Source organism: Mesoplodon mirus, assembly GCF_964341445.2.
Source record: "Mesoplodon mirus genome assembly, chromosome: 11".
NCBI lineage: Eukaryota > Metazoa > Chordata > Mammalia > Artiodactyla > Ziphiidae > Mesoplodon > Mesoplodon mirus.
Window position 1 is genome coordinate 75,825,878 of NC_138987.1, and position 21,749 is coordinate 75,847,626.

At 37.0% G+C, this 21,749-nt stretch overlaps 2 protein-coding genes across 2 annotated transcripts in view; one reads left to right on the top strand and one right to left on the bottom strand.

Moving 5' to 3' along the window:
- PKP2 (plakophilin 2) overlaps window positions 1-21,749 on the top strand; it is an 85,054-nt gene that overhangs the window by 54,986 nt on the left and 8,319 nt on the right. The window contains exons 7-10 of the mRNA XM_082635455.1: window positions 13,063-13,180; window positions 14,045-14,209; window positions 15,414-15,587; window positions 20,912-21,065. Coding sequence (XP_082491581.1) covers window positions 13,063-13,180; window positions 14,045-14,209; window positions 15,414-15,587; window positions 20,912-21,065 — 611 coding nt within the window. The remainder of the gene's footprint in view (window positions 1-13,062; window positions 13,181-14,044; window positions 14,210-15,413; window positions 15,588-20,911; window positions 21,066-21,749) is intronic.
- On the bottom strand, window positions 6,954-7,802 carry LOC309812094 (very-long-chain (3R)-3-hydroxyacyl-CoA dehydratase 1-like; the record flags this gene model as incomplete). The annotated part of the gene is given in 4 exon segments (XM_082635600.1): window positions 6,954-7,251; window positions 7,254-7,321; window positions 7,323-7,460; window positions 7,462-7,802. Coding segments are annotated over 4 exon segments (735 nt in total). The 3' UTR covers window positions 6,954-7,063.

Below are 21,749 nucleotides of genomic sequence, written 5' to 3' on the forward strand. Positions count from 1 at the left end.
AAGAAAAATTATAATATCCACATGAAAGGTGTATTGGGAAGGTGGAAATCTAAAAATAAAGATGTTGGTTACAGATCTTTTCCTGTAGTCTCCTTTTATGAACAAGGAATAACAGACTTGCGTGGTTTGGATGAAGCAGTGCCCTTGTTGGCACACATTTTTCAGATATGTTATTGCCTGAATCCACTCCCATCATAATGACACCATTTTAAACAGTGTTTGCAAAGTCAGTCCAAACCACTGATTTGAACTACTTTCAGAAGCAGAATATTGCAAAATATTTGGGAAATTGAGTATCATAGTATTTGCTTACTAAAATATCTATTCTTATTTCATCTGTATATCTAATTTATAATAATAATAGCTAATATTTACGTTGTAAAAACTGTTCAGAATGCTTTATGAGGATTTCCTCAGTTTATTCTCAGAGCAACCCTTGTAAAGTAGGCCTTCCCATTTTATAGATAAGGAAACTGGAGCTCAGAGAGGTTAAGAGATTTTCCCAACATCATACAGCTAGTAAGAGACAAAGCTGGAATTCTAATCCAGGAAGGCTGTCTCCAGGACCAAGCTCTTCATCAGTGTGCTGGATACGCTGATATTAGTCACATGTCTACAGACTGCTCTGCTGTGGATTCAGCCTCTGCCCTTCACAGTCTCGCAACCTCGCAGGGTCAGGTAGGCCAGTGTACAGTCACGTTCAGGTCTCATTATGGGCATTGTGTCCGCATTTCAGCGTTGTCTTTTTTTAGGAGTTCTATGCAAGTGGAACTCTGCACTACATTTCCTATTAACAGAGAATATAGAAAGCATAAGAACTGGGAGGTCTTTCCAAGAGAGGAGATGGCTTTGTAGACAACTTCGGGTAGATGTTGTCACAATGACTATGAAAGTCAGTAAGGAGATGTGAGTTAGAAAGGGACCTGTAGGGAACCTGTAATCAAATAGTCTCAGTTTTCACGACAATAGAGCTGTCTTCTGAATAGTTGCTTATTTCTGACTCCAAGTTACTCTAAAAAGATTTTAAGACAGGTGTTGACTAGGTCTAATAAGAGTGAATCTTAACTACATAAAAATAAATGTTAGCAAGTATTGTAACTGCTACAAGTTCATTGGAGGTATGGCCTCTGCCACTGGGTGTAGAGCCAACAGTGAACTGGCAACATGAGTAGTATTTTGGGCATTGTGTTGACTTAGGTTAGTGTAGCTAAATTCCTTCAATCTACTTTGAAGTAGAACTTCTGCATAGACCAGTGACTTTGTCCCTTTACTAACTTGACAGTGAGATCAGTTCTGAGAGGGACTTCCGTGGTCTTTAGATAGCAGTGGTGCAGAGTGAATCTGCTCAGCAGGTAAAATCTTTGCTTCATTAATGAACTTGTAACAGTGGCTCCAGTTCTGCCCATCTGGAGCTGCTACAGTGAGATCGCATTCAGACAGGAGAACGTGCACAACTTATCCTTCGAAAACTGTCAGATACACCGTATCTGTCAGGTATCAGGTCATTTTTCTACAGAATTAGCATCTGCCTGCTGCAGCATTTACCGTGGGCCTTGGTGCTTTCTTTAGGTAACTCCTTTGGAATTACATACTTTTCATGACTAAAGTTACTCACTGACAGGTGATACAAATTTTGCAATAGGGAAAACAATATTCATTGCAAGTTTCAGTTTTTTTCTTAAACACTATGCCAGCATAATGAATAATAAAATCCAAGTTAGGAGAGGAAAAATAAATTGATACACTCCAATTTGTGCTAGAGCCATCAAGAGCAGTTGTCAGGATCTCCTCATACCTCCACATTCAGTGACATCATGTTGGTAGCTTGAAATCAGCCATGGTGGGAGTATTTACACTATAGAAATTGGCAAATGCTACAAATCAGAGCTCTCCCCACTCCACCACCCCAGAAAGCTGGTTGGCATACCGCTGGCACTGAATTTCCATTAGTTGATTAACATCAATATGTGGATAATTAGGGTAAAGGCATATTTCTCCTTACATATCTCTTTTCAAAGAAGAAATACTTCCTTTGTCTTCTTGGAAGGTAGTATGAAGCAGCAGCATTATCCACCCCGTGTTTTTTTTTTTTTTTTTTTGAGTGGAGAAAACCTACTAAAATGCCCCATTCTTTTTTTCAAAATTATTTTTATTTACTTAGGACAAGAAGTATAACAGTTAAAATATTTAATAATTTATTTTGATTAGTAGGATACTTTTCTAAACATTTCAAACTGCAAAAGTCTTATGTGACAACCATAGAATTGTAAATTACCAAAGAGCATTAGCTGCCTTCTTTGATTGTATACCCTTCCTACACATACTTATTGCGAGCCCCTGTTTGTCAATTTAGTATGGGTAACTCATTGGAAATTGCTGTGACATGGCTGTCAATTCTCTATGTTCCACCTCACTGATTGCTACACTTTTGGGACACCTTTGGATGTGACATAAATAAAACCAATGGTCATTATCAGGGTGTATGTTCAAAATTCCTACCAAAGATTTATCATTATTTCTCCATTCTTCCATTTGGTTCTATTTCCTTCCTTCTCTTACCTTCTTTCCTTCTTTCCTTTCTTACCTCAGTCTTCTTTGTTCTCTTAAAAGGGAAGATGTGGAAACAATTTAGAGGTCAGAAATTAAAATGCCTCCAGGGGTCAGACAGGCACTTAAGTGGACAGGTGTGAGACTATGGGCTGCTATCAGATTACAGAATGGAAAAAAATGCCTACCCCAGGAGCAGTGACATTCAAAGTTCTGGAAAACACTTCAGGCCAAACACAGACTCTTCTGAGAAAGCCTCTGTTAGCAGTCTCATTCTTCAGTTGAAGAAATTGAGTACTAGTGACCCTTCCACAATAATAGAAGCAGTTATCAGAAACTTGAGAAAAGCAACTAATCCAGCCTTCTTGGGATTTTACCACTTGGTCTGTCTTCCCTCTTTCTCTTATCCAATCCTTTCCAGTACTTGAGTGCCTGCTGTATCCAAAGCACTGTTTAAATTTCTGAAATTTCAAAGGGGAATGGGACCTATCTTTGCCCTGGAGGACCTCCAGTTTTAGTGGGGGAAAGGCACCAGAAGAGATTATCACAGTCCATTTGATAAGAAGTGTAGAAGAGGTTTGAAAAGACTGTTAATGCAGACATTGAGTTGCTTAACTGATGTTGCCTAGGGATTGGGAAAAAATGTTGACTGGAGAGTCACATTTAAGGAGCTGGTAAAGGAAGAGTAGCTGTTTGAATGTCCCTCTCAATCTTTAGCTCATCATGCTATCACTAGTTCATCTCTATCCTTTTTCAATATAGTCATTAAAAATATGAATTCACAAAACTCTGACAAGTTGTTTTCCTAAACTCCTATTATTTGTTAATCATTTGCTTATGAGAAAGCCTTATAAACTTGCTGCCTTAATCTTATCGCCACAATCTGATTAACGACTGTTCCTCAGACTCACAGACTTAGAGAACCAATTTATGGTTATGGGAGAAAGGGTGGAGGGGAGGGATAAACTGGGAGTTTGGGATTGACACTGCTATATTTAAGGTAGATAACCAACAAGGACCTACTATATAGCACAGGGAATTCTCCTCAATATTCTGTAATAACCTAAATGGAAAAAGAATTTGAAAAAGACTAGATACATGTATATGTATAACTGACTCACTTTGCTGTACACCTGAAACTAACACAACGTTGTTAATCAACTATGCTCCAATATAAATTAAAAGTTAAAAAACACACAACTGTTTCTGCATTGTAAAGGCCACCCCAGAATTTGCCATTTTGTTTAGGATAATAGGACAAAATGACAAAACATTACTATAAAACATTATGAAATATACTCCTTTTTCTTAATTATATTTTATGCCAGTTGAAGAGGAAAAGCAATTGGTAATGCATTTCCCCTGCAAGTGACTTAAACTTCACTCTTTCCTATATGTGTCATAGTGTAGTAAATGTATTTTAATGAATGTGTAATATAGTTATTTGTACTAAAATTTATGATGTCTTAAAAGAAACTTCCGTTGTCACTTATGATAAATCTAGCTAAGGTGGGGAGTGGTCAGAGGAAGCAAACTGTACATTTAGAAAGAAAAGCTATAATTATCAGCCTTAATCCTATTGAGCCTCTGGGTTAAGGGCAAGTTTTTTGGTAATATCAATACCAACTACTTTCTGGAAAAATAATATCTCCATGTAAATTTTTAATATATTCAATTATATCTATCTACTCCTGCACAATAAAACATGTCATTGTGTTCCTGAATTTCATTTTTTATGTATATCTGGATATCAAACTTCAGAACTTTGCTGAATCTGAATTTCCTTAATTATGCTTTTCATTCTGTTTACCTTTGCTCAGTTATCCCTTATTCTAAATACTCCTAACAGAAAAGGATTTATCTGGTCTATGTCTGTGCATAATCCTATTTAGTTATTTAAATAATTAAGAATTAGATAATTAAATGAGAGTCTAATTTCCCTTATTATCAAATAAGTATTTTCCTTTTTTGTAAGACTATAGATTTAAAAGCAGGCCAGAACTTATTTTTTCTTTAACATCTTTATTGGAGTATAATTGCTTTACAATGGTGTGTTAGTTTCTGCTTTATAACAAAGTGAATCAGTTATACATATGTTCCCATATCTCTTCCCTCTTGCGTCTCCCTCCCTCCCACCCTCCCTATCCCACCCCTCTAGGTGGTCACAAACCACCAAGCTGATCTCCCTGTGCTATGCGGCTACTTCCCACTAGCTATCTATTTTACGTTTAGTAGTGTATATATTTTTTAAAACCATAATCTAAATGTGTGGTTATTTACTTCTAGAAAATAGTTTAACATAAACTAGAAGAATGTTAGCTGAGACAGTGTAAACAACACAGCCTGATAGAAGTATCCAGATAGTTCAGTCTGGAGAATGACTTCCAGAAATAAAAAGTTGAATTATCAACTTCAGCCTCAGTTATTTGGTTAATTATTTAAACTCTTAACATTTGATGTATAAACATAACCAATATGAAGTCCATAAATAATGGAATTGGCAGTATTTCTAGTCATATTACTCTGTTGGTCATAATCACATTTTATACATTGAATATTTTAGATATACAAACAAACGTGGCTTAATGAGTTAAATTTAATGAGTTTATTTAATTTAATGAGTAATTTAATGAGTTAAATTATTGTGTAAGTTTCTCTTTAAGTAATTTTAAAAGGTATAAGTGATTTTTTTAAATAACTGTTTTATAAACTAAGCCTCAGGGGTTTTAGGTCATTATTTTTAAATCTCTCAACAATAATTAACTTGTTAAAGCAGACACATCAAACAAACAAAGCAAATATGGCCATGATTACCTGGTCACCCCTCTCTGGTCTCCCTGAGTCCAATGTTTTAAAGAATATTTGTCTCATTAGAAATGTTAAGCAGCCCCCTTGCAAAGGTCCCCACTCTTCAGAGTAAATTTTCCACTATCTTATTCGTGTCCTTAGCAGGTGGGCCCAGATTAAAAGTTGTACTTCACAGAAATTATACGACATTTCAGTTTGCCAAAGAAATTCTTCATTCTTACCAACCAGTTCATAAATATCATTTGTCTACTTTGGGTCCAGCCCCCCTGGGATAATTGTTAAAACACATGAATAGGGATAATATGGAGGAAGAAGGATCAGCGAAGGAAACAGAAGAATAATTTTTATTATATCAAGAGGACTGTATTTGCTTGTTTTTCTGCATCAGTTTATGAGATGAGTCTTGAACAGAAAACGAAATTCCCAAGAATGTCTTTGTCAGAGATTTTTTTTTTTTTTGACTGTATCGGTATGGGTTTATTGAATTGTTTCTTCATGATCAGATTCAAGTCAAACTTTTTAGTAAGAAAAGTCGGGGGTGATGCTGTGTACTTCTGTTGGGTGGCATGGTATCCTTTTGGCCTATTATCCATGATGTCAAGCTTGATCACTTGGTCAAGGGTGATCTGGCAGTTCTCTCCACAAAGGTCCTGTCTCCCTCTGCAACAGATAATATCTGCAGCGCTAGGCTGAAACCAAGTGTGTATTTTTGTCAGAGATTTTTTTTTTAAAGCATCCTCATGTTTAAAACTTCTGTGTATCTTAAATTGAAGGTAGTGTCTTATTAACTGTATCTTATGACACTCAAAGTCATTTTCCAAAAAAATTAATACTGTCATAGAACTACTATTAAATTTTTAAAAATTCTTCATCAAAAAAAAGTGAGTTGATATATTTGGATAAAGCCACTGATGACTTTGTTGCTGTCCTGTGGTTAAAGTTTATGCCGTCATGGACCTTGAGGGTATTACACTAAGTGAAATAAGTCAGATGGAGAAAGACAAATACTGTATGATTTCACTCATATGTAGAAAATGACTTCACTCCTATAAAAAACAGTCAAAAAATCAAAATAAGTAAACAAACCAAACCTAACAAAAATAAACACATAGATACAAAGAACAGAGTAGTGCTTACGAGAGGGGAAGGGGGCAGGGGAGGGTTAAATGGATAAAGGAGATCAACTGTATGGTGAAGGATGAAAACAATTCTTGGTGGCGAGCACACTGTAGTGTATACAGAAGTAGAAATATCAGGCTGTACCCATGAAACTTGTATAATACTATAAACCAATGTTACCGCAATAAAAAATAAATTTTAAAAAACATGCCTACCTTGGAGGTACAGGCTGTCTGAGCACCATATTATTCTACTCTAGATCTTAAGCATCTTCATCTGTCCTAGTCTAGCATCCCAAACTTCTCCTTTAGGTGTTAAGAATGTCTACTCAAGTTCCAGTGGCTCCTGGGCATATTTTTTAAATTAGTTTGCTGTTATAATTCATTTAAAATGGAATTTGACATTCTACCTTGAACAGCCTGCTAAGTCAAGGGGAAATGACTCTTGCTGACCAACCAGATGATTTCTGGCTGAACTGACTCTTTTTTTTTTTTTTTTTTTTTCCATGAAGTTGTTTATTCTTGTTATTAAAACTTGAACTCAGGTAATCCTGGTTATTCTGGAAAAAGCACCTTGTTGTAGGGATCATTTAATCATCTTTTTCAACAATCACCTCTCCGTGAAGCACCTTTCTTCTCTGACATAACGTATGAAAATAGAGTTGTGGAAACAATGGTATATACAAGGCCATGGTTATAAGAAGAAAATAATAGTAGTCAAAAGAGTCATTGTATTTATTGGGAAGTCTTATTGAGAACATTCCTGTTTTCTTCATAGTAAGGCAGCGTATATTGTAAGAAGTTCACCAGCAACTCCAACAGGATATAAGATGATAAAAAAATTATATTGGTTTTATACTGTGAGTAACGAGCCACACCATAAAGATTCTTGAACTCACTTGGACCCCAGCCACAAGCACAGAAGTAGGTACAATTCCAATTAAACAGTGAACTACCTCAAGCAAGGCAGATGTCTGGAAAAATTTGTGTCTTCTGAATACTTTTATATAAACCTTTGTGTGTTCCTTTTTCCATATAAAAACGTACCATGGCAATAGCTAGTACCGGCCGCCCCGCGGTCATGGCGATGTTGTAGAAGGTGAGCCAGGCGGTGGCCAGCGAGCCCCGGCGCCTCCTCTTGCCCGCGGCCTCCCTCTCCTCGCCGGCCTCCGAGGCGCCGCCGTTGGTGCCGTCCTCCTCGCTGGACGCCATGGTGGCCGCGCAGCTGGGGAACGTGGACGAGAGGGGCAGGGGAGCGGGAGGGGGCCCGGCCGAGCGCGCCGCTGAAGCGCCGCGGCCCGCTGCCGCCGCCTCCGTCAGGCGCCCCATGTGCCGTGCGCAGGGGGCTCAGAACTGACTCTTCAGAATACTTTTGGAAGACCTGAAAATGTAGGAAAGCAGAACTAAAGGATTTTTAAGGATAGATTTTCTCTACCTACACCTTCTAGTTTCTTGATGTGTAATAGATGCTAACACTTTATTAAGTTGATGTTCCTTGTCCTGGAAGGAACGAGACGTGTAGGCTGTACAGCTTTGTTCTATTCCCAGTGTTGCTTCCTTTTGCAGAATGAACAGCTGACTTTGGCTGATGTTTGCGGATACCTGCAGGATCTGATGTTGACTCAGAATAACAGACAAACCCTTCTTTTGACATAGAGTTTTTGTTCCTCTGCCAGTTCAAACGAGGCTCCCCTTTTGTTCTGTGCAACCACAAACTGCCTCTGCTGCTTTCTCTAGGTTAATCACAGACAAGGCCCAACTGTTTGATATGTATCAGCTGAGAGTTAAACAAAAACCCAGACCTAAATCTCAAATAACCAGAGGAAGAAGGATGCCTCCTTATCAGCCAGTGTCTTATCAAGTACCCATTGGGTCTTTGAATGGAGTTGGACCAAGCGCTTAATTGACTGGTACCACTTGGGATATAATTTATAACACATGGTATTAGGAAGCGTATAATTATTGATGAAAATGAAGATACAGCCACAATTTTTTAAAAACCACTGTGGTGATCACTATCTCAGTATGCTGGTTAGACCTTTAAGACAGGTCACATTAATACACATGTAAATTGTATGTTAGTAGGAAACCACCTATTATCATTAGAAATAGCCCCACTTTTTAATAAAAATCTCTGTATCTTAGAATTACTTGGTGAAATGTCTTGAAAAGATTCACTCCTGCCTTATTATTATTGCCTGCCATTCTCATGCCCTGGTAACTAACTGTAACCTTTTACTTTAAACATTTCATATTAGCTCATCATTTCCCCAGGCCAGTTGTCCATACCCCAAGTTTGGACATTCTGTGTTGTAACAAACTTCCTTCCAGTGCTGGCAGACTAGCTGTATTTGACAACATGCCTGCACGTAGCCCCACACAGATAACTTTTTATGGAAGGGCCATTAAAAATCCCATTAGAAGCAGGTAATTCTGACTTTAAACAACAGTCATAGGTCAGGGTTCTGAATGAGATTCTAGCACACCCTAATTTAAGGAATTTTGTAAAAACTAATATCTGCAAAGCATCTATAATAATGTCTAGCACACACACGAAATTGCAGTTCTTCTTATCATTTGACACTGTTCACTCTTTGGTTTGCCATACAAATTTAAGATTTAGTCACACTGTCATTAATCTTAACAAAGACAATTCTTTATTTTAATTCTAGCAAGGTCCAGGGTGTTTGGTTTTCTTTTCTCCTTTTCATTGTGACACTCAGGAATGTGTGAGATAAATGGTCCTGGAGAGAGTCAGGAATCACTGATTTGCTTTCAGATAAATCACCTGAAGCCTCCTAAATATGTGAAGTTTTGTTCAGGGACATACAGAGGTTCAGATTCTATTTTTTCTCACCCTTTATAAGTCATATTAGCAGAAAAATCCTTAATATCAAACACAAGCCACAGTTCGCACTGGTAGCCTCCCGCTCAGGCCCAGTGAAGGTGGAGAGCTCTGAAACAGTCCTGCTTTTATGTTTAGAGTAGTTCACATCCTTCTCTACCCACCTCCTCCTGAGGCCCCAACCCCTAGCCCCAAGCACCTGGTATTTAAATTTCAGTATACAACAGTGTGCAGTTCTAATTTCCTAAAAGGTACTCACATATTTACTCAGACTTCTGCTAGATTATACCAGGGGAAATAAACTCATCATTTAATCAAATTCAAACCATAGACACTGAATTAAACATTTCCAGTATGTTCATTGGTAACTGATAATCAACTTTTATTGAGTAACTACTGTGGGTTTTATGCTCTTTCTTTTTTACTTTTCAGCAAGATAATTGTTTTGATATATTTCATGTATAGTTTTGAGATAGTTTTCCAGATTAAACCTCTATTGGGCTGCATATAGGAAACAGTGATAGATAAATGTTTCTCGGGACTCAGGAGATACAGTGTAAAAGGATCAGTTCTGCCTAAGATTAGCCATGTTAATTCTCTGATTCCAAAAAACTTATGTATTAGCTGTTAAAAAATACTTTAAGATGAATATATCATTTTCTAATAATTTCTGATTATTTTTAAAGTGGTACAATAACAAATTCCTTTCTGACTAGTGACCTCTATTCATGGATGTATTGCTATAAAATAATCCACCCTTATCATTCATATTTCTGGGTAGTTGAGTAAGGTAGGAACTATTTTTGATATGCAAGAGCAAATACTGAAGCAGTGGGGTTCCATGCACTTTCTGTCAGCAAAGGTATCAACTGTCAGGAACCACTGATAAGTCCCATTTCAAGCCAGTAGAGTCTGGATAATACCAAACTACAAGACAACAGTTAGTGTGTGTGAACTGGCGGTACTGCCAAATTGAATTACCATTCCCACCCAAAATAAACAGACTTGAAGTTAAACAAAGCTGAGTCATCCATCTGCAAGGTATGTAGTGGGCTTAGCTAGGGAGAGAGACCTTTTGATTTGTCAAAGCAATTTTAAAGCTACTGCCATTTCTCCAAGCCAGATGTTGAAAAGGTCAAAGGGAGCTTTAAAATATGATAACGCTGTCTTGGAGTTGGGGGACACATGGTACTTGCTAAACAAATGGCAGACTGAATGAATGTTAGGTAAGGTTTGCTCTACTCTGGAGCCACCCTTAGCACAGAATAAAGAACAGCTCTCCTATCCTGACTTCACCAGTAATTTAATCTCACCAGGAAACGTAACTTAAACTCTCAGTTTCTCCATGTGTAAAATAAGGAGACCGTAAAAGATGCTTTTTCAGTTTTGTCAAGCTTCTTAAGATCCCATGACCTTAAAGGGCTCAGAGAGTAGATAGAGGATCTTGGTTCAAATAATCATTTCTTGGAAAAAAAACTATAGGAGAAATGGTTTTATTTACAGTTTATGAGCCTGTTCATTATCTTTTTTTTTTAATGGACTAAATGTTAAAGTCAGGTACAGTGAAAAATAAGGATGTGAATAATTACATTAGAAACCTCAAATGAGAACCAAAGTCACAGAAGGGATTTTGTTAAAATCAAAAACTCATTGTATCAATTCAGCAACCACTAAATTATTAGTATATCCTTAGTTTTAGATGTATTTGTCTTATCTCCTCAACTATTAGGTTGGATTATGAAATTGCATTTTCATGGGTTAAAAACAGTCGAGTATTATAGATGTGATCTCCCTGGGAGCAGGGTGCAATGCTGGGTACTCCTCCCTTGTTCCCTGCAGTTCTTGATATAATGCTGGGCACATTTGTTCTTTGACAAAATGTATTGAAAACAGTATTTGGGAACAGAGAGCCTTTTTTAAATCACTTAGTGTAATATATTATTTTAAAGAAGAAGAAAATGCTACCAAAAATTTCTCAGAATTGTAGTTCTTTTGATGTTCAGAATCACGCTGAGATATTATACACACAAAAAGTATGCTTTGTGAGCCACAGAACTTCAGTTGAAAATTTTCACTTTTCAGCATGCTAACTATATATCTAAGTTAAATATCCTGTTTAATGGCCATTTATAAATTCAATCACTACCACTGGTCAGTTTTGTAAAATAGAATAAAAGGATGTTATCTGCAGTGTAAGTACAGCACACTGTTGAATTCTTTTCCTTAAGGTGCACAGTAAAGGTACAGGTAGTCATAGGCAACTGTTTTGTAATGTATTACATTTCTAATCTGTTATTCCTAGCCTATTATAAATGTTTGCAGAGACAGAAAAATTGAATTTTTCTAATTTGTAAAATGATGCCAACTTCAACAAGTAGGCAGGCATTCTAAATAAAATTTTTAAAAAGGAGCAAACTGAAAAAAAAAAGAATATGCTTTGAATGTTCTACCTACTAGTGAAAGGAACTGGTCTGTTAAAATATATAGGAATAGTTCTTAGCAAGTGAAGTTAGCAAAAGGGAATAAGGGTGATTCTCAAAATTCTAAAAACCTGAATGCATTGTTCTTTTGCCATTCTTGTTGATGGAGCTGTTAACATTTTTGGAAAAAAAAATTTTTTAAATAGTTAATGCCGACAAGAACTTAATGCAAAGGAACATAGTAACAGTAATACCAGAATATAAACATGATCTGAATCTGAAACTTAATCCCTAAATGTATTACTTTGCTGTGTTTGATAAGCTTCAGTCTCTATAAGGAAGCAACTTGCACTTGTAGATTTAATCAGTTTATAGAAAGGTGTCATAGCTTAGCCAAATTAGAAATAGAGGGCTTCCCTGGTGGCACAATGGTTAGGAATCTGCCTGCCAATGCAGGGGACACAGGTTCAATCCCTGGTCCAGGAAGATCCCACATACTGCGGAGCAGCTAGGCCCACGGAGCAGCTAGGCCCACGCACCGCAACTACTGAAGCCCGTGCTCCACTACAAGAGAAGCCACCTCAGTGAGAAGCCCGCACACCACAGTGCAGACCCAATGCAGCCAAAGATAAAATAAATAAATAAATAAATAAATTTGTTTTAAAAAAATAGACTAACTGCAATGATGTTTCCAGGTCATGCTTTTAACTTAGGTCTTACACTGTGTAAAACTGCATTTTTGTGACATCTCTCTGCCATTTTAATTATAGAATTATCATATTTTAGATCATTTGGTTTAATATTTGTCAATAACAGTATATGCTGAAACCTACAAAAACTCCAAATAATATAGTCTAACACCCTGTATTTACAAATGAGGAAACTGAAGCCCAGAGAATTTAAGTAGCTTTAAGTTACTTAGAATTAAGGCATGGCACAAGTTGGGACTTGGACATGTATATTGCTATGGCTAAGGTGCCATTTGTTCTCCTTTTAACTGCAAAATGTTTTCCTCATATATTTATACCCTGTCCAAAATGGTGTAAAGATTAAATAAATAATGCTCTGACCTTGGTGCTTGGAATGAAGTAGACAGAAGACTTTTATTGATGTAATAATGTGTTATGAATATATTTACAAGTTGTGTCTAGATTTGATGACCATAGGCAGTTGATGATTTATTGACCCAAGGACAAGTCTGTCATACTTTGACAAATTTGCCAGTTTTCCAAACCCTTGGAAGAAACTTTGAAACAAAAACCTATTAGATACACTGCCTGTCTTATGATTGATCGTTTATTTGTTTGTTTGTTTTTTCTGATAGAAACATGAGTTCAGCTGGCCCTGAAGGGAGGAAAGTGATGAGAAGGTGTGATGGGCTGATTGACTCACTGGTCCATTATGTCAGAGGAACCATTGCAGATTACCAGCCAGATGACAAGGTGATACAAGAATTAGATGTCTCTCATATTGAATTACTTATTTTGTCTTACTAAGACTCTTCAGAGTATTCTTGAAGTAGCTGTTTGGGTTTGGCTTTATTTATTAACTCATTTGCTGAGCTTAAGATTTCCCATACATGCTCATATATATTAATATCTATCTAGCCCCATTTTTTTTCTACTTTCCAGACCCAAATTTCTAACTGTTTAACAACTCTGGATATTTGAGAGGAGCCCAAATGCTACATATTCAGCAATGAAATTTATCTCTTCCCTCATCTCTGAACTTACTCCTCTGTATAAGCCTTCCTAATAATTATTACCATCTACCAAATGAAAATAGAAACCTGAGTAATGTTGCACTTCCTCTCTTCCATCACATCCCACATCCACTGGACAACAAATCTTGTGCATTTTACTTCTGAAATGCTCTTTAGTTTAACCAGTCCTCTTTAATGCTACTACTGCTGTCATAGTTTGTGCATCTTTTATACTGATTATTGTAGTCGACTGGTCTCTATAAGCAATATCTCCTCCTATTTTCCAAGTCCACGTGGCTACTAAACAATGTACCTAAAATCTAAAATCATTCTGAACACTCTTTAAAAGTAAACTAGAACTGCTCCCCAATGTTTTAAAACATTCAGCCTCTACTTCTTAGCATTGTGCTCATGACCATTTATGATTTAGCCCTAGCCTTTCGAGCTGTACTCATTTCAGTCCCCCAGCCACCCTGCAGTCCAAGCGCACCCTGTTGTATCCAGTTAACCTTGTAAGATCTAAAGCCTAAGAGGTCCTGTGGTATAACCCTTGCAAAGGGATATCTATATGTATATGATCAATATTCATGTCCTATTTTCTCAGGCCACAGAGAACTGTGTGTGCATTCTTCATAATCTCTCCTACCAGCTGGAGGCAGAGCTCCCAGAGAAATATTCCCAGAGTATCTATATTCAAAGCCGGAATATCCAGTCTGACAACAACAAAAGTATTGGGTGTTTTGGCAATAGAAGCAGGAAAGTAAAAGAGGTATGTTGGGGGAGACCTTTGAAAGAATAAGTGTGTAGGGGCTTCCCTGGTGGCGCAGTGGTTGAGAGCCCGCCTGCCGATGCAGGGGACACGGGTTCATGCCCCGGTCCGGGAAGACCCCACGTGCCGCGGAGCGGCTGGGCCCGTGAGCCATGGCCGCTGAGCCTGCGCGTCCGGAGCCTGTGCTCCGCGGCGGGAGAGGCCACAACAGTGAGAGGCCCGCGTACCGCAAAAATAAATAAATAAATAAATAAACTGATCTGAGTGCTTCACATTCTCAAGGAATAGGTCATTTATAAAAAAAAAAAAAAAAGAATAAGTGTGTGTGTGTGTTTCTGAGTACTTAGTATATGTCAGGCTCTATTTTAAGTTTTTTTAATCCTTATATCTACCCTATGAGGTATGTATTATTAATACCCTCATTTACTGATGAGGAAACAGAGGCTACAGAAAGGTTAATTCAGAATAATTCAAATTAGTGGAGGAGATGGAATTGAATCCCAGGTAATCTGGCCCCAGATTTACACTATTAGCCATCAAACCATACTGCTCTATGCCCTGCAGGTTAGGAAGTAAGCTTAATGCCACATGGCCAGTGGCAAAGCATTGTTTTAACATTAAAAGCAGCCCTGACGTTCAGCTTTAAGCATTCTAAAAACAAATTTGTACATCCTAAAAGCAAACCCCATACATAGGAAGGACTGCTGTCCAGACTGGCATTTCATGAAATAGAAGGAATGTGATCTCTCCTACTTCTCAGAGTATCACAGTGTACGTGAACTTGGAGGACAACTGGTAAATTTAGAATCCTGATGCTATCCTGGACAACTTCACAAGACTCTGAGGGAAGAGGCCTGTTTTTCTTATCTTCAGAGTGGATGTGACTTATTTAGCTTTTAGCTTAACAGCAGCCTTAAAACTATTCTAGAACAGTCAATGCTTAATTCTCTGCATTCTCTCTCGCTGTGAAATGTAAAGTTGTGAGTATGGGGTATTGTGAGGGAGAAATAGTCATCATGGGCTAAAAGTTAAATGATTGTGAATCATACATATTTGCTTTTTCATTTTTATTTTAAGGGCTTCTTATTATGCTAATTATTAGTCTCCCTAGACAAGACAGTACTTCTGGTCTCTTGGTTTGGGTGTGGAATTGTAGAAATGACTTGAAGGCATTAATTTTGGATTTCATCGTGTGTGTGGTTAGCAATACCAGGACATGCTAATGCCAGAGGAAAAGAGCAACCCCAAGGGCGTGGAGTGGCTGTGGCATTCCATCGTGATACGGATGTATTTGTCCTTGATCGCCAAGAGTGTCCGAAACTACACTCAAGAAGCATCTTTGGGAGCTCTCCAGAATCTCACGGCAGGAAGTGGACCAGTGAGTATCATGATTACTTTTTAAAATAATGGTATTGTAGACACACCTACATTAAGTTCAGAAATGACAGTGAAGTAAGAACAGAAGTTTTCTCACTTCAATCAAAACAGTTCTCAGGAATTGCCAGAGAGAGTTCGGCTTTGCAGGACTTTCAGCCTCAGCTTCTGCAAACCCCGGTCAGACTGCGAGTGAAAGACTCGTTGGTATTTATGAGTATCAGTCAGAACTCTTTCTGTTACAAGTCTCAGAATCCTACCTGAACTGGCTTAGGCAAAAGAGAGGAATTTCTTGACTCATATAACTGAAAAGTCCAGGGTGGGTTTTCCTTCTGTCATGGTGGGACATAGGTGCCCAGCAATTGTATTTGTGATTCTCTATCTCTGGACTCTGTTTTCCTCTGTTGGTTTCATTCTCAAAGGCTAGCCTCATATTACAGCAAAGATAGCCACCAGTGATTTCAGGCTTACCTCTTGTCCAGCTCAATGTCTCCACAGGAAAAGAAACTACTACTATTTTCCCAATAGCTCTGTTAAGAACTGGGGAAATGAGTCTTACTTGCCCATTTCCAAACCAGTACCTGGCCAGGAGCCTGTGGTGTTCTAATTGGCCAAGTCTGGGTTATGTGCTCACATGTGAATTTCAGGGGCAGGCGTTTCAGTGAGCGAGGGTCACTACCACTTGTACCACATGGAGTGGCTCCCTAATGGAAAGTTAGAGTGTTGTTACCAAAAGGAAGGATGAATGCTAGAAGGCAGAGACAACACATGTCCACCGCAGTTAGAAAGGCTATCTGTGCTTTTGTGTCCCAGAAAGTCAACTATAAAATAAAGACTTTCTTCTCTTTCCAGATGTACTTTATACCAGCAAAATCAAAATATTAAAAAGAGTAAAAACTTACAAGGTCCTATGATAAACCATAATGGAAAAAAATATGAAAAAGAATGTATATATATGTATAACTGAATCACTTTGCTGTAAAGAAATTAATACAACATTGTAAATCAACTATACTCCAATAAAATAAATTTTTTAATTACTTTAAAAAAGAGTAAAAAGTTGTTCCTTTCCCCACGTATTTTACAGCTTGCAACATAATAAAGGATTCTATAAATATTTAATTATTTGAACTAAGCTTGTATTCTTTGCCTTGATCATAAAATGATTAAACTCTCCCCAAGTAGTTCACTCTATGGCCAGTCTAATTATCCATCATCGTAGAGGAAAGCACTCTTACTGATAACAAAAATATTATTTATTCTTTACTTAAGAAACCATGTTCATTCTTTAATGAACCATGTTCATTCTTTGCTCAGTTTTGAATAAAATTGTGAAATACTAAAACCAGTATTTCTCTAATTTTAGCACCGTGGTTAAGAATACAACCCAATTTTAATCTCTTTGAAATTCTTCAGAATGTACTTGTACACAAAGAGAAAGAAATGGGGAGTGACCAGGGAGCCCTGACACACAGAAAGACATAATTTACTGTCTTATCTTCCCATTTCCCCATGCTTGGTTTCCCAAAACCATTTCTTTCATTTTCCCAAACTACAGAAGCCCTCTTATTAACTGACTACCAGCCAACTTAATAGAAAAGGTCAGAAATTAAATTGCTGTGTCTGTATGTATTTAAGCTCACTATGCTCTGAGGATGGTTCAATATGAGCTAACCCTTTAAGCTTGGATTTTAGCCTCTTCCACTCCAAAATCTTTCGTGGAATCCAAACTATCCAGAGGTGGTTCCATGTTTCTGTCAATACAGGAATATTTGCCACCCAACATACAAGAATATGCCATTCTGAATGTGTAGTTTATTCAGACTACATAATTCCTTTATTCATTTATCAAACAAACAGTATTTGAGCACCTTCTATATAAAAGGCACTAGCCTAGTGCTAAGTATATAGTGGTGAATAAGACAAAATCCCTGTGTTTGGTAATAATCTAGCTGGGAAAAAGAAATAAACAGAAATCTAAGAGTTCCAAGTCCAAAAGGAATCCAAGCAGTGGATTTTAAATCATACCTAACCTTAGACCAGTCCAGTCCCCTGAAAGGAGACCTACACTAAACTGGTATTAATCCATACTCAAGGCTATTAGAGTTGAACTTGACTAGAGATTTATAGGATAAAATCATTAGCAGCATGGGACAATGATATGAGGACCCTTTGTTCTTTTAAGTTACAAGATGCTTTTTATTAAAATTTTGACTTACATGTATATTTTTTCTAATTATTACTTTCCCTAATTTTGCTATGTTTAGATGGTGTGATAAAAAAATGCTTGGCTTTGTAGTTTCTAAAAGGAATCACTGAATAGAAAAACATGAAAAGCAGACCATTAAACATAGTTCCAAAAAATACCCAGTCCATTCACCTGTGTTCATAACTGAGACAGCACTGAGCATTGATGGCCATGTGCCTTAGATGGCAAAGAACCTGAACTGGACTGAATAGCTTCTAAAAGATAAATTCTATAATTTTAGTATAAAATTATGGCAGTAATTTCTTGCTGGTAAGAATACCTTAATGTAAACTTTATTAGTTCAGGTATAATGGTCATTATTTTTTAAATGATACAAAAAAACCACAAAATAATAAATAAGGAAAGGGGATGGGTTGATAAAATTGACCCATTTAGCAAATTCTCTAAGGATAGTGTAAAGTATAAAGTACAGTATAAATAACTCCTGGGTGTGTAATGTACAGCATGGTGACTATAGTTAACAATATTGTATTGTATATTTGGAAGTTGCTAAAATAGTGGATCATAAAAGGTCTCATCACAAGAAGGAAAAAAAATGTGTGACTATGTGTGATGATGGATGTTATCTAAACTTACTGTGATAATTATTTTACAATATATCAACTCATTATGTTGTATATACACATAAAATTAAACATTCAATGTACAAGTTAAAAATCATTGAAATAAACAGTTTTCAAGTTTCTAAAACACTTTAAAGGCACTTAATTTGATGTCCAATGGAAAAAAAAATGTGTTCCCTGTCTCACACCTTACACACAAATCAGTTCCAACAGCAATGAGATTTAAATGTGGAAGGTAAAACAATAAAGCTTCTAAATGATAACATAGAATATCTTCATGACCTGGAATAGGGAAAGATTTCTTAATAGTAGACATAAAAAGCACATAAAGTCAATATTTTATAAATTGACTACATTAAAATTAATAACTTAAGCTATCAAAAGACAGTAAAAAGGCAAAGCACAGAGGAGGAAAAGATTTTTGTAACAAAAGATTTTTGTAACATATAAGTAACGAAGGTTGGTATCTAGGAAATAAAACTCATCGATTTAACAATAAAAAGATAGACAACCCAATAGAAAAATGGACAAGAGATTTGAACAGGCACTTCACAAACATAATGTATAAATGGCCATTAAACATTTGAAAAGGTGCTCAACCTCATTAGTAATCAGGGCAATATGAACTAGAAGTGCTGTTTGTAAATAATTGACTAGCAGTCATTCTCACAAATTCCCCAAAGCTGGAATATGAAATCTCTATTTGGTAAATTTGATTGTTTATTTTCCTTAATGAGCAAATTCTAAAGACCATTCCACATCAGCCTCTCCCACTTCCCTCAATGAATCAGAATTCTGTGATCATTTTTATATACTAGGCCTTGAGATGACAAAGAAAACGCTATGAGAGAGATAGAGCTGGACTCATTGACTCAGAAGAGCAGAGCTTTTGCATATGAGGAAAGATATAATTACTTAGATGGGCCATTGGGAAGAGAGAGGGATGCTAAATCTACCTCTATGTCCAAGGAGGAGTTGTACAGAATGGCTGCAGGTGAAGGATTCTTCCCAGAGGAAAGAAAAGAGTCTGATGGAATGTTCTGCAAATTAGTGAAAGACAAAGTGTAACTTTGGAGCAAACATTGCAAAATAGTGGTTATTAAACTTCTTTGAGTCATGGGCACTTTGAGTATCTAATAAAAGTTATGGACTCTTTCCCTGAAAAAGATTACTATAAACACAAAAATAATTTTAGGGACCTCCTGTTCCCTCCCTGAAACCTATCCTGGATCCTATATTAAGAACCCCTTTTTTAGACAGTACAGTGGAGAATGTAAGGAGGGCACTGTGCAGGAGGTAAGGGAAGCAAGCAGAGTTTAGATAGATAAACAGAGAAGATAGACACCCTGAAGAATGGTCAAGAATACACAGATTTTTGGCATGGTAGCCTCATGTTAGCTTCAAATAAAAATATATAAAGTTGCAGACACAAGCTAAGGTCTTAGTATTGTTGGAGGTTTGCTGATGCTAGGAAGGGCCTAGTTGGTACTCAGACCCTGTGAAAGTAGGTGACCAGCCTAATTCCAAATAAGGTTTGCCTCTGGTGGACCTAGACCTGGACCAGCAACTTGCCCATGCAGCCTCTGATACAGAGAATAGAGTTACAGGTAATCTGACTAGCCATACATTCCTTTCTTTAAAAGCCCAATATCTCTTTCAGAATAAACTAGCTTTTTAGAAATGAATAAGTTTATTAAATATGTAACATGCCAAAATTTGAACAGACAAACAGAGAAGATGAATAAGCCAACAACCAGTAAATACATTGAAATAGTAATCAAAGACATCTCCCTTTAAAATTTTTCTCAGCTCAGTTGGCTTTATAGCTAAGTTCTACCAGATCCACAAAGTTGGAATTATTCTTATATTACACAAATAGTTCAAGAAAATAGAAAAGGGGAAAAAAAATTACCCACTAAATTTTATGACATTAGTGTAACTTTGATTCTAAAACGTCCTTTTCTTTTCACAATGATGAACTGAAAATGTGAATTAAACGAATATAAAAAAGAAAGGAAAGGGAAAGACAGACCCATTTTATTTATAACCAGATGCAAAAAACATAATAGCTAGGGGCTTCCCTGGTGGCGCAGTGGTTGAGAGTCTGCCTGCCGATGCAGGGAACACGGGTTCGTGCCCCGGTCCAGGAAGATCCCACATGCCGCGGAGCAGCTGGGCCCGTGAGCCATGGCCGCTGAGCCTGCGCGTCCGGAGCCTGTGCTCCGCAACGGGTGAGGCCACAACAGTGAGAGGCCCGCGTACTGCAAAACAAAACAAAACAAAACATAATAGCTAACCAAATCCAGTATTTTATTTAAAAATACTGAATAAACTGTCTTTATCCAGTAATTAAATTGAAAACCTAATAAGAATTTAATGAAAGTATCTCTAGCTTTTAAAACATCTCACTCAATCTCTAGTAATCTACAGAAATTAAGAAATTTTAACCATGAAGTAAAATACAATAGTATTTATAGAACATGTCTCACAAAACAGATGCCAACATCAGTAGCTCAGACTGTTGTCCAGAAAGAAAATGGCCTTCAGCACACACGAAAGATGCTGCATGTTGGTGATCCAACTGTGAAAAAGACTGCCATCTCTCTACTGAGGAATTTGTCTCGGAATCTTTCTCTGCAGAATGAAATTGGTAAGTCAGTATAAGTCTCTAGATGTAAAGTGTATATGTTGAAAATACAAATGCAATAAAACATTGTCCTTATCACATTCTTTTTACAATGATGAGCTGAAAATGTGAATAAAGAGCAAAATGTGATAAATAGAACTAGTTTTTGTGTACCCAGACATCAAGTGTTGGCTTTCGCACTGGTCTCAAATAAGATTTTTCTTAATATCCAGCTTTGTTTTTGTTCTAATTACTACCAAAGAGAAATGTTAGACCATACTAATAATTAATGAGATAGGTAATATATTTGATATTTCTCAGCCCTCAGCTATGCCATCCAGTGAGTCTTTTTAACCCATGTCTTTCCGAATGTTCTCTGTGTGGCCTGCTTAAGCACCACTCTTCTGAAACATTAAACAAACACACACACACACAGTGGTTGTTCACCTCAGAAGCTTGGCCATTGTTGTACTAGAAAAAAATGGTTGGACAGAGAATCACAAAGAGAAGGAATCATGAATATAACAGATTTGGCATAGGTTTTAGAATAAATACGATGAAACACATTTGCTCCTTTTTTTCTAAGTCCGTATTATTGACAAAGATGGTAACTGTGTTACACTTTCAAATAACATTTTTCATTCATTTTCTTTATACCTGAAAATGTAAATGTTTGGGAATTAAGTCATAAACTATAAAATTAGATAA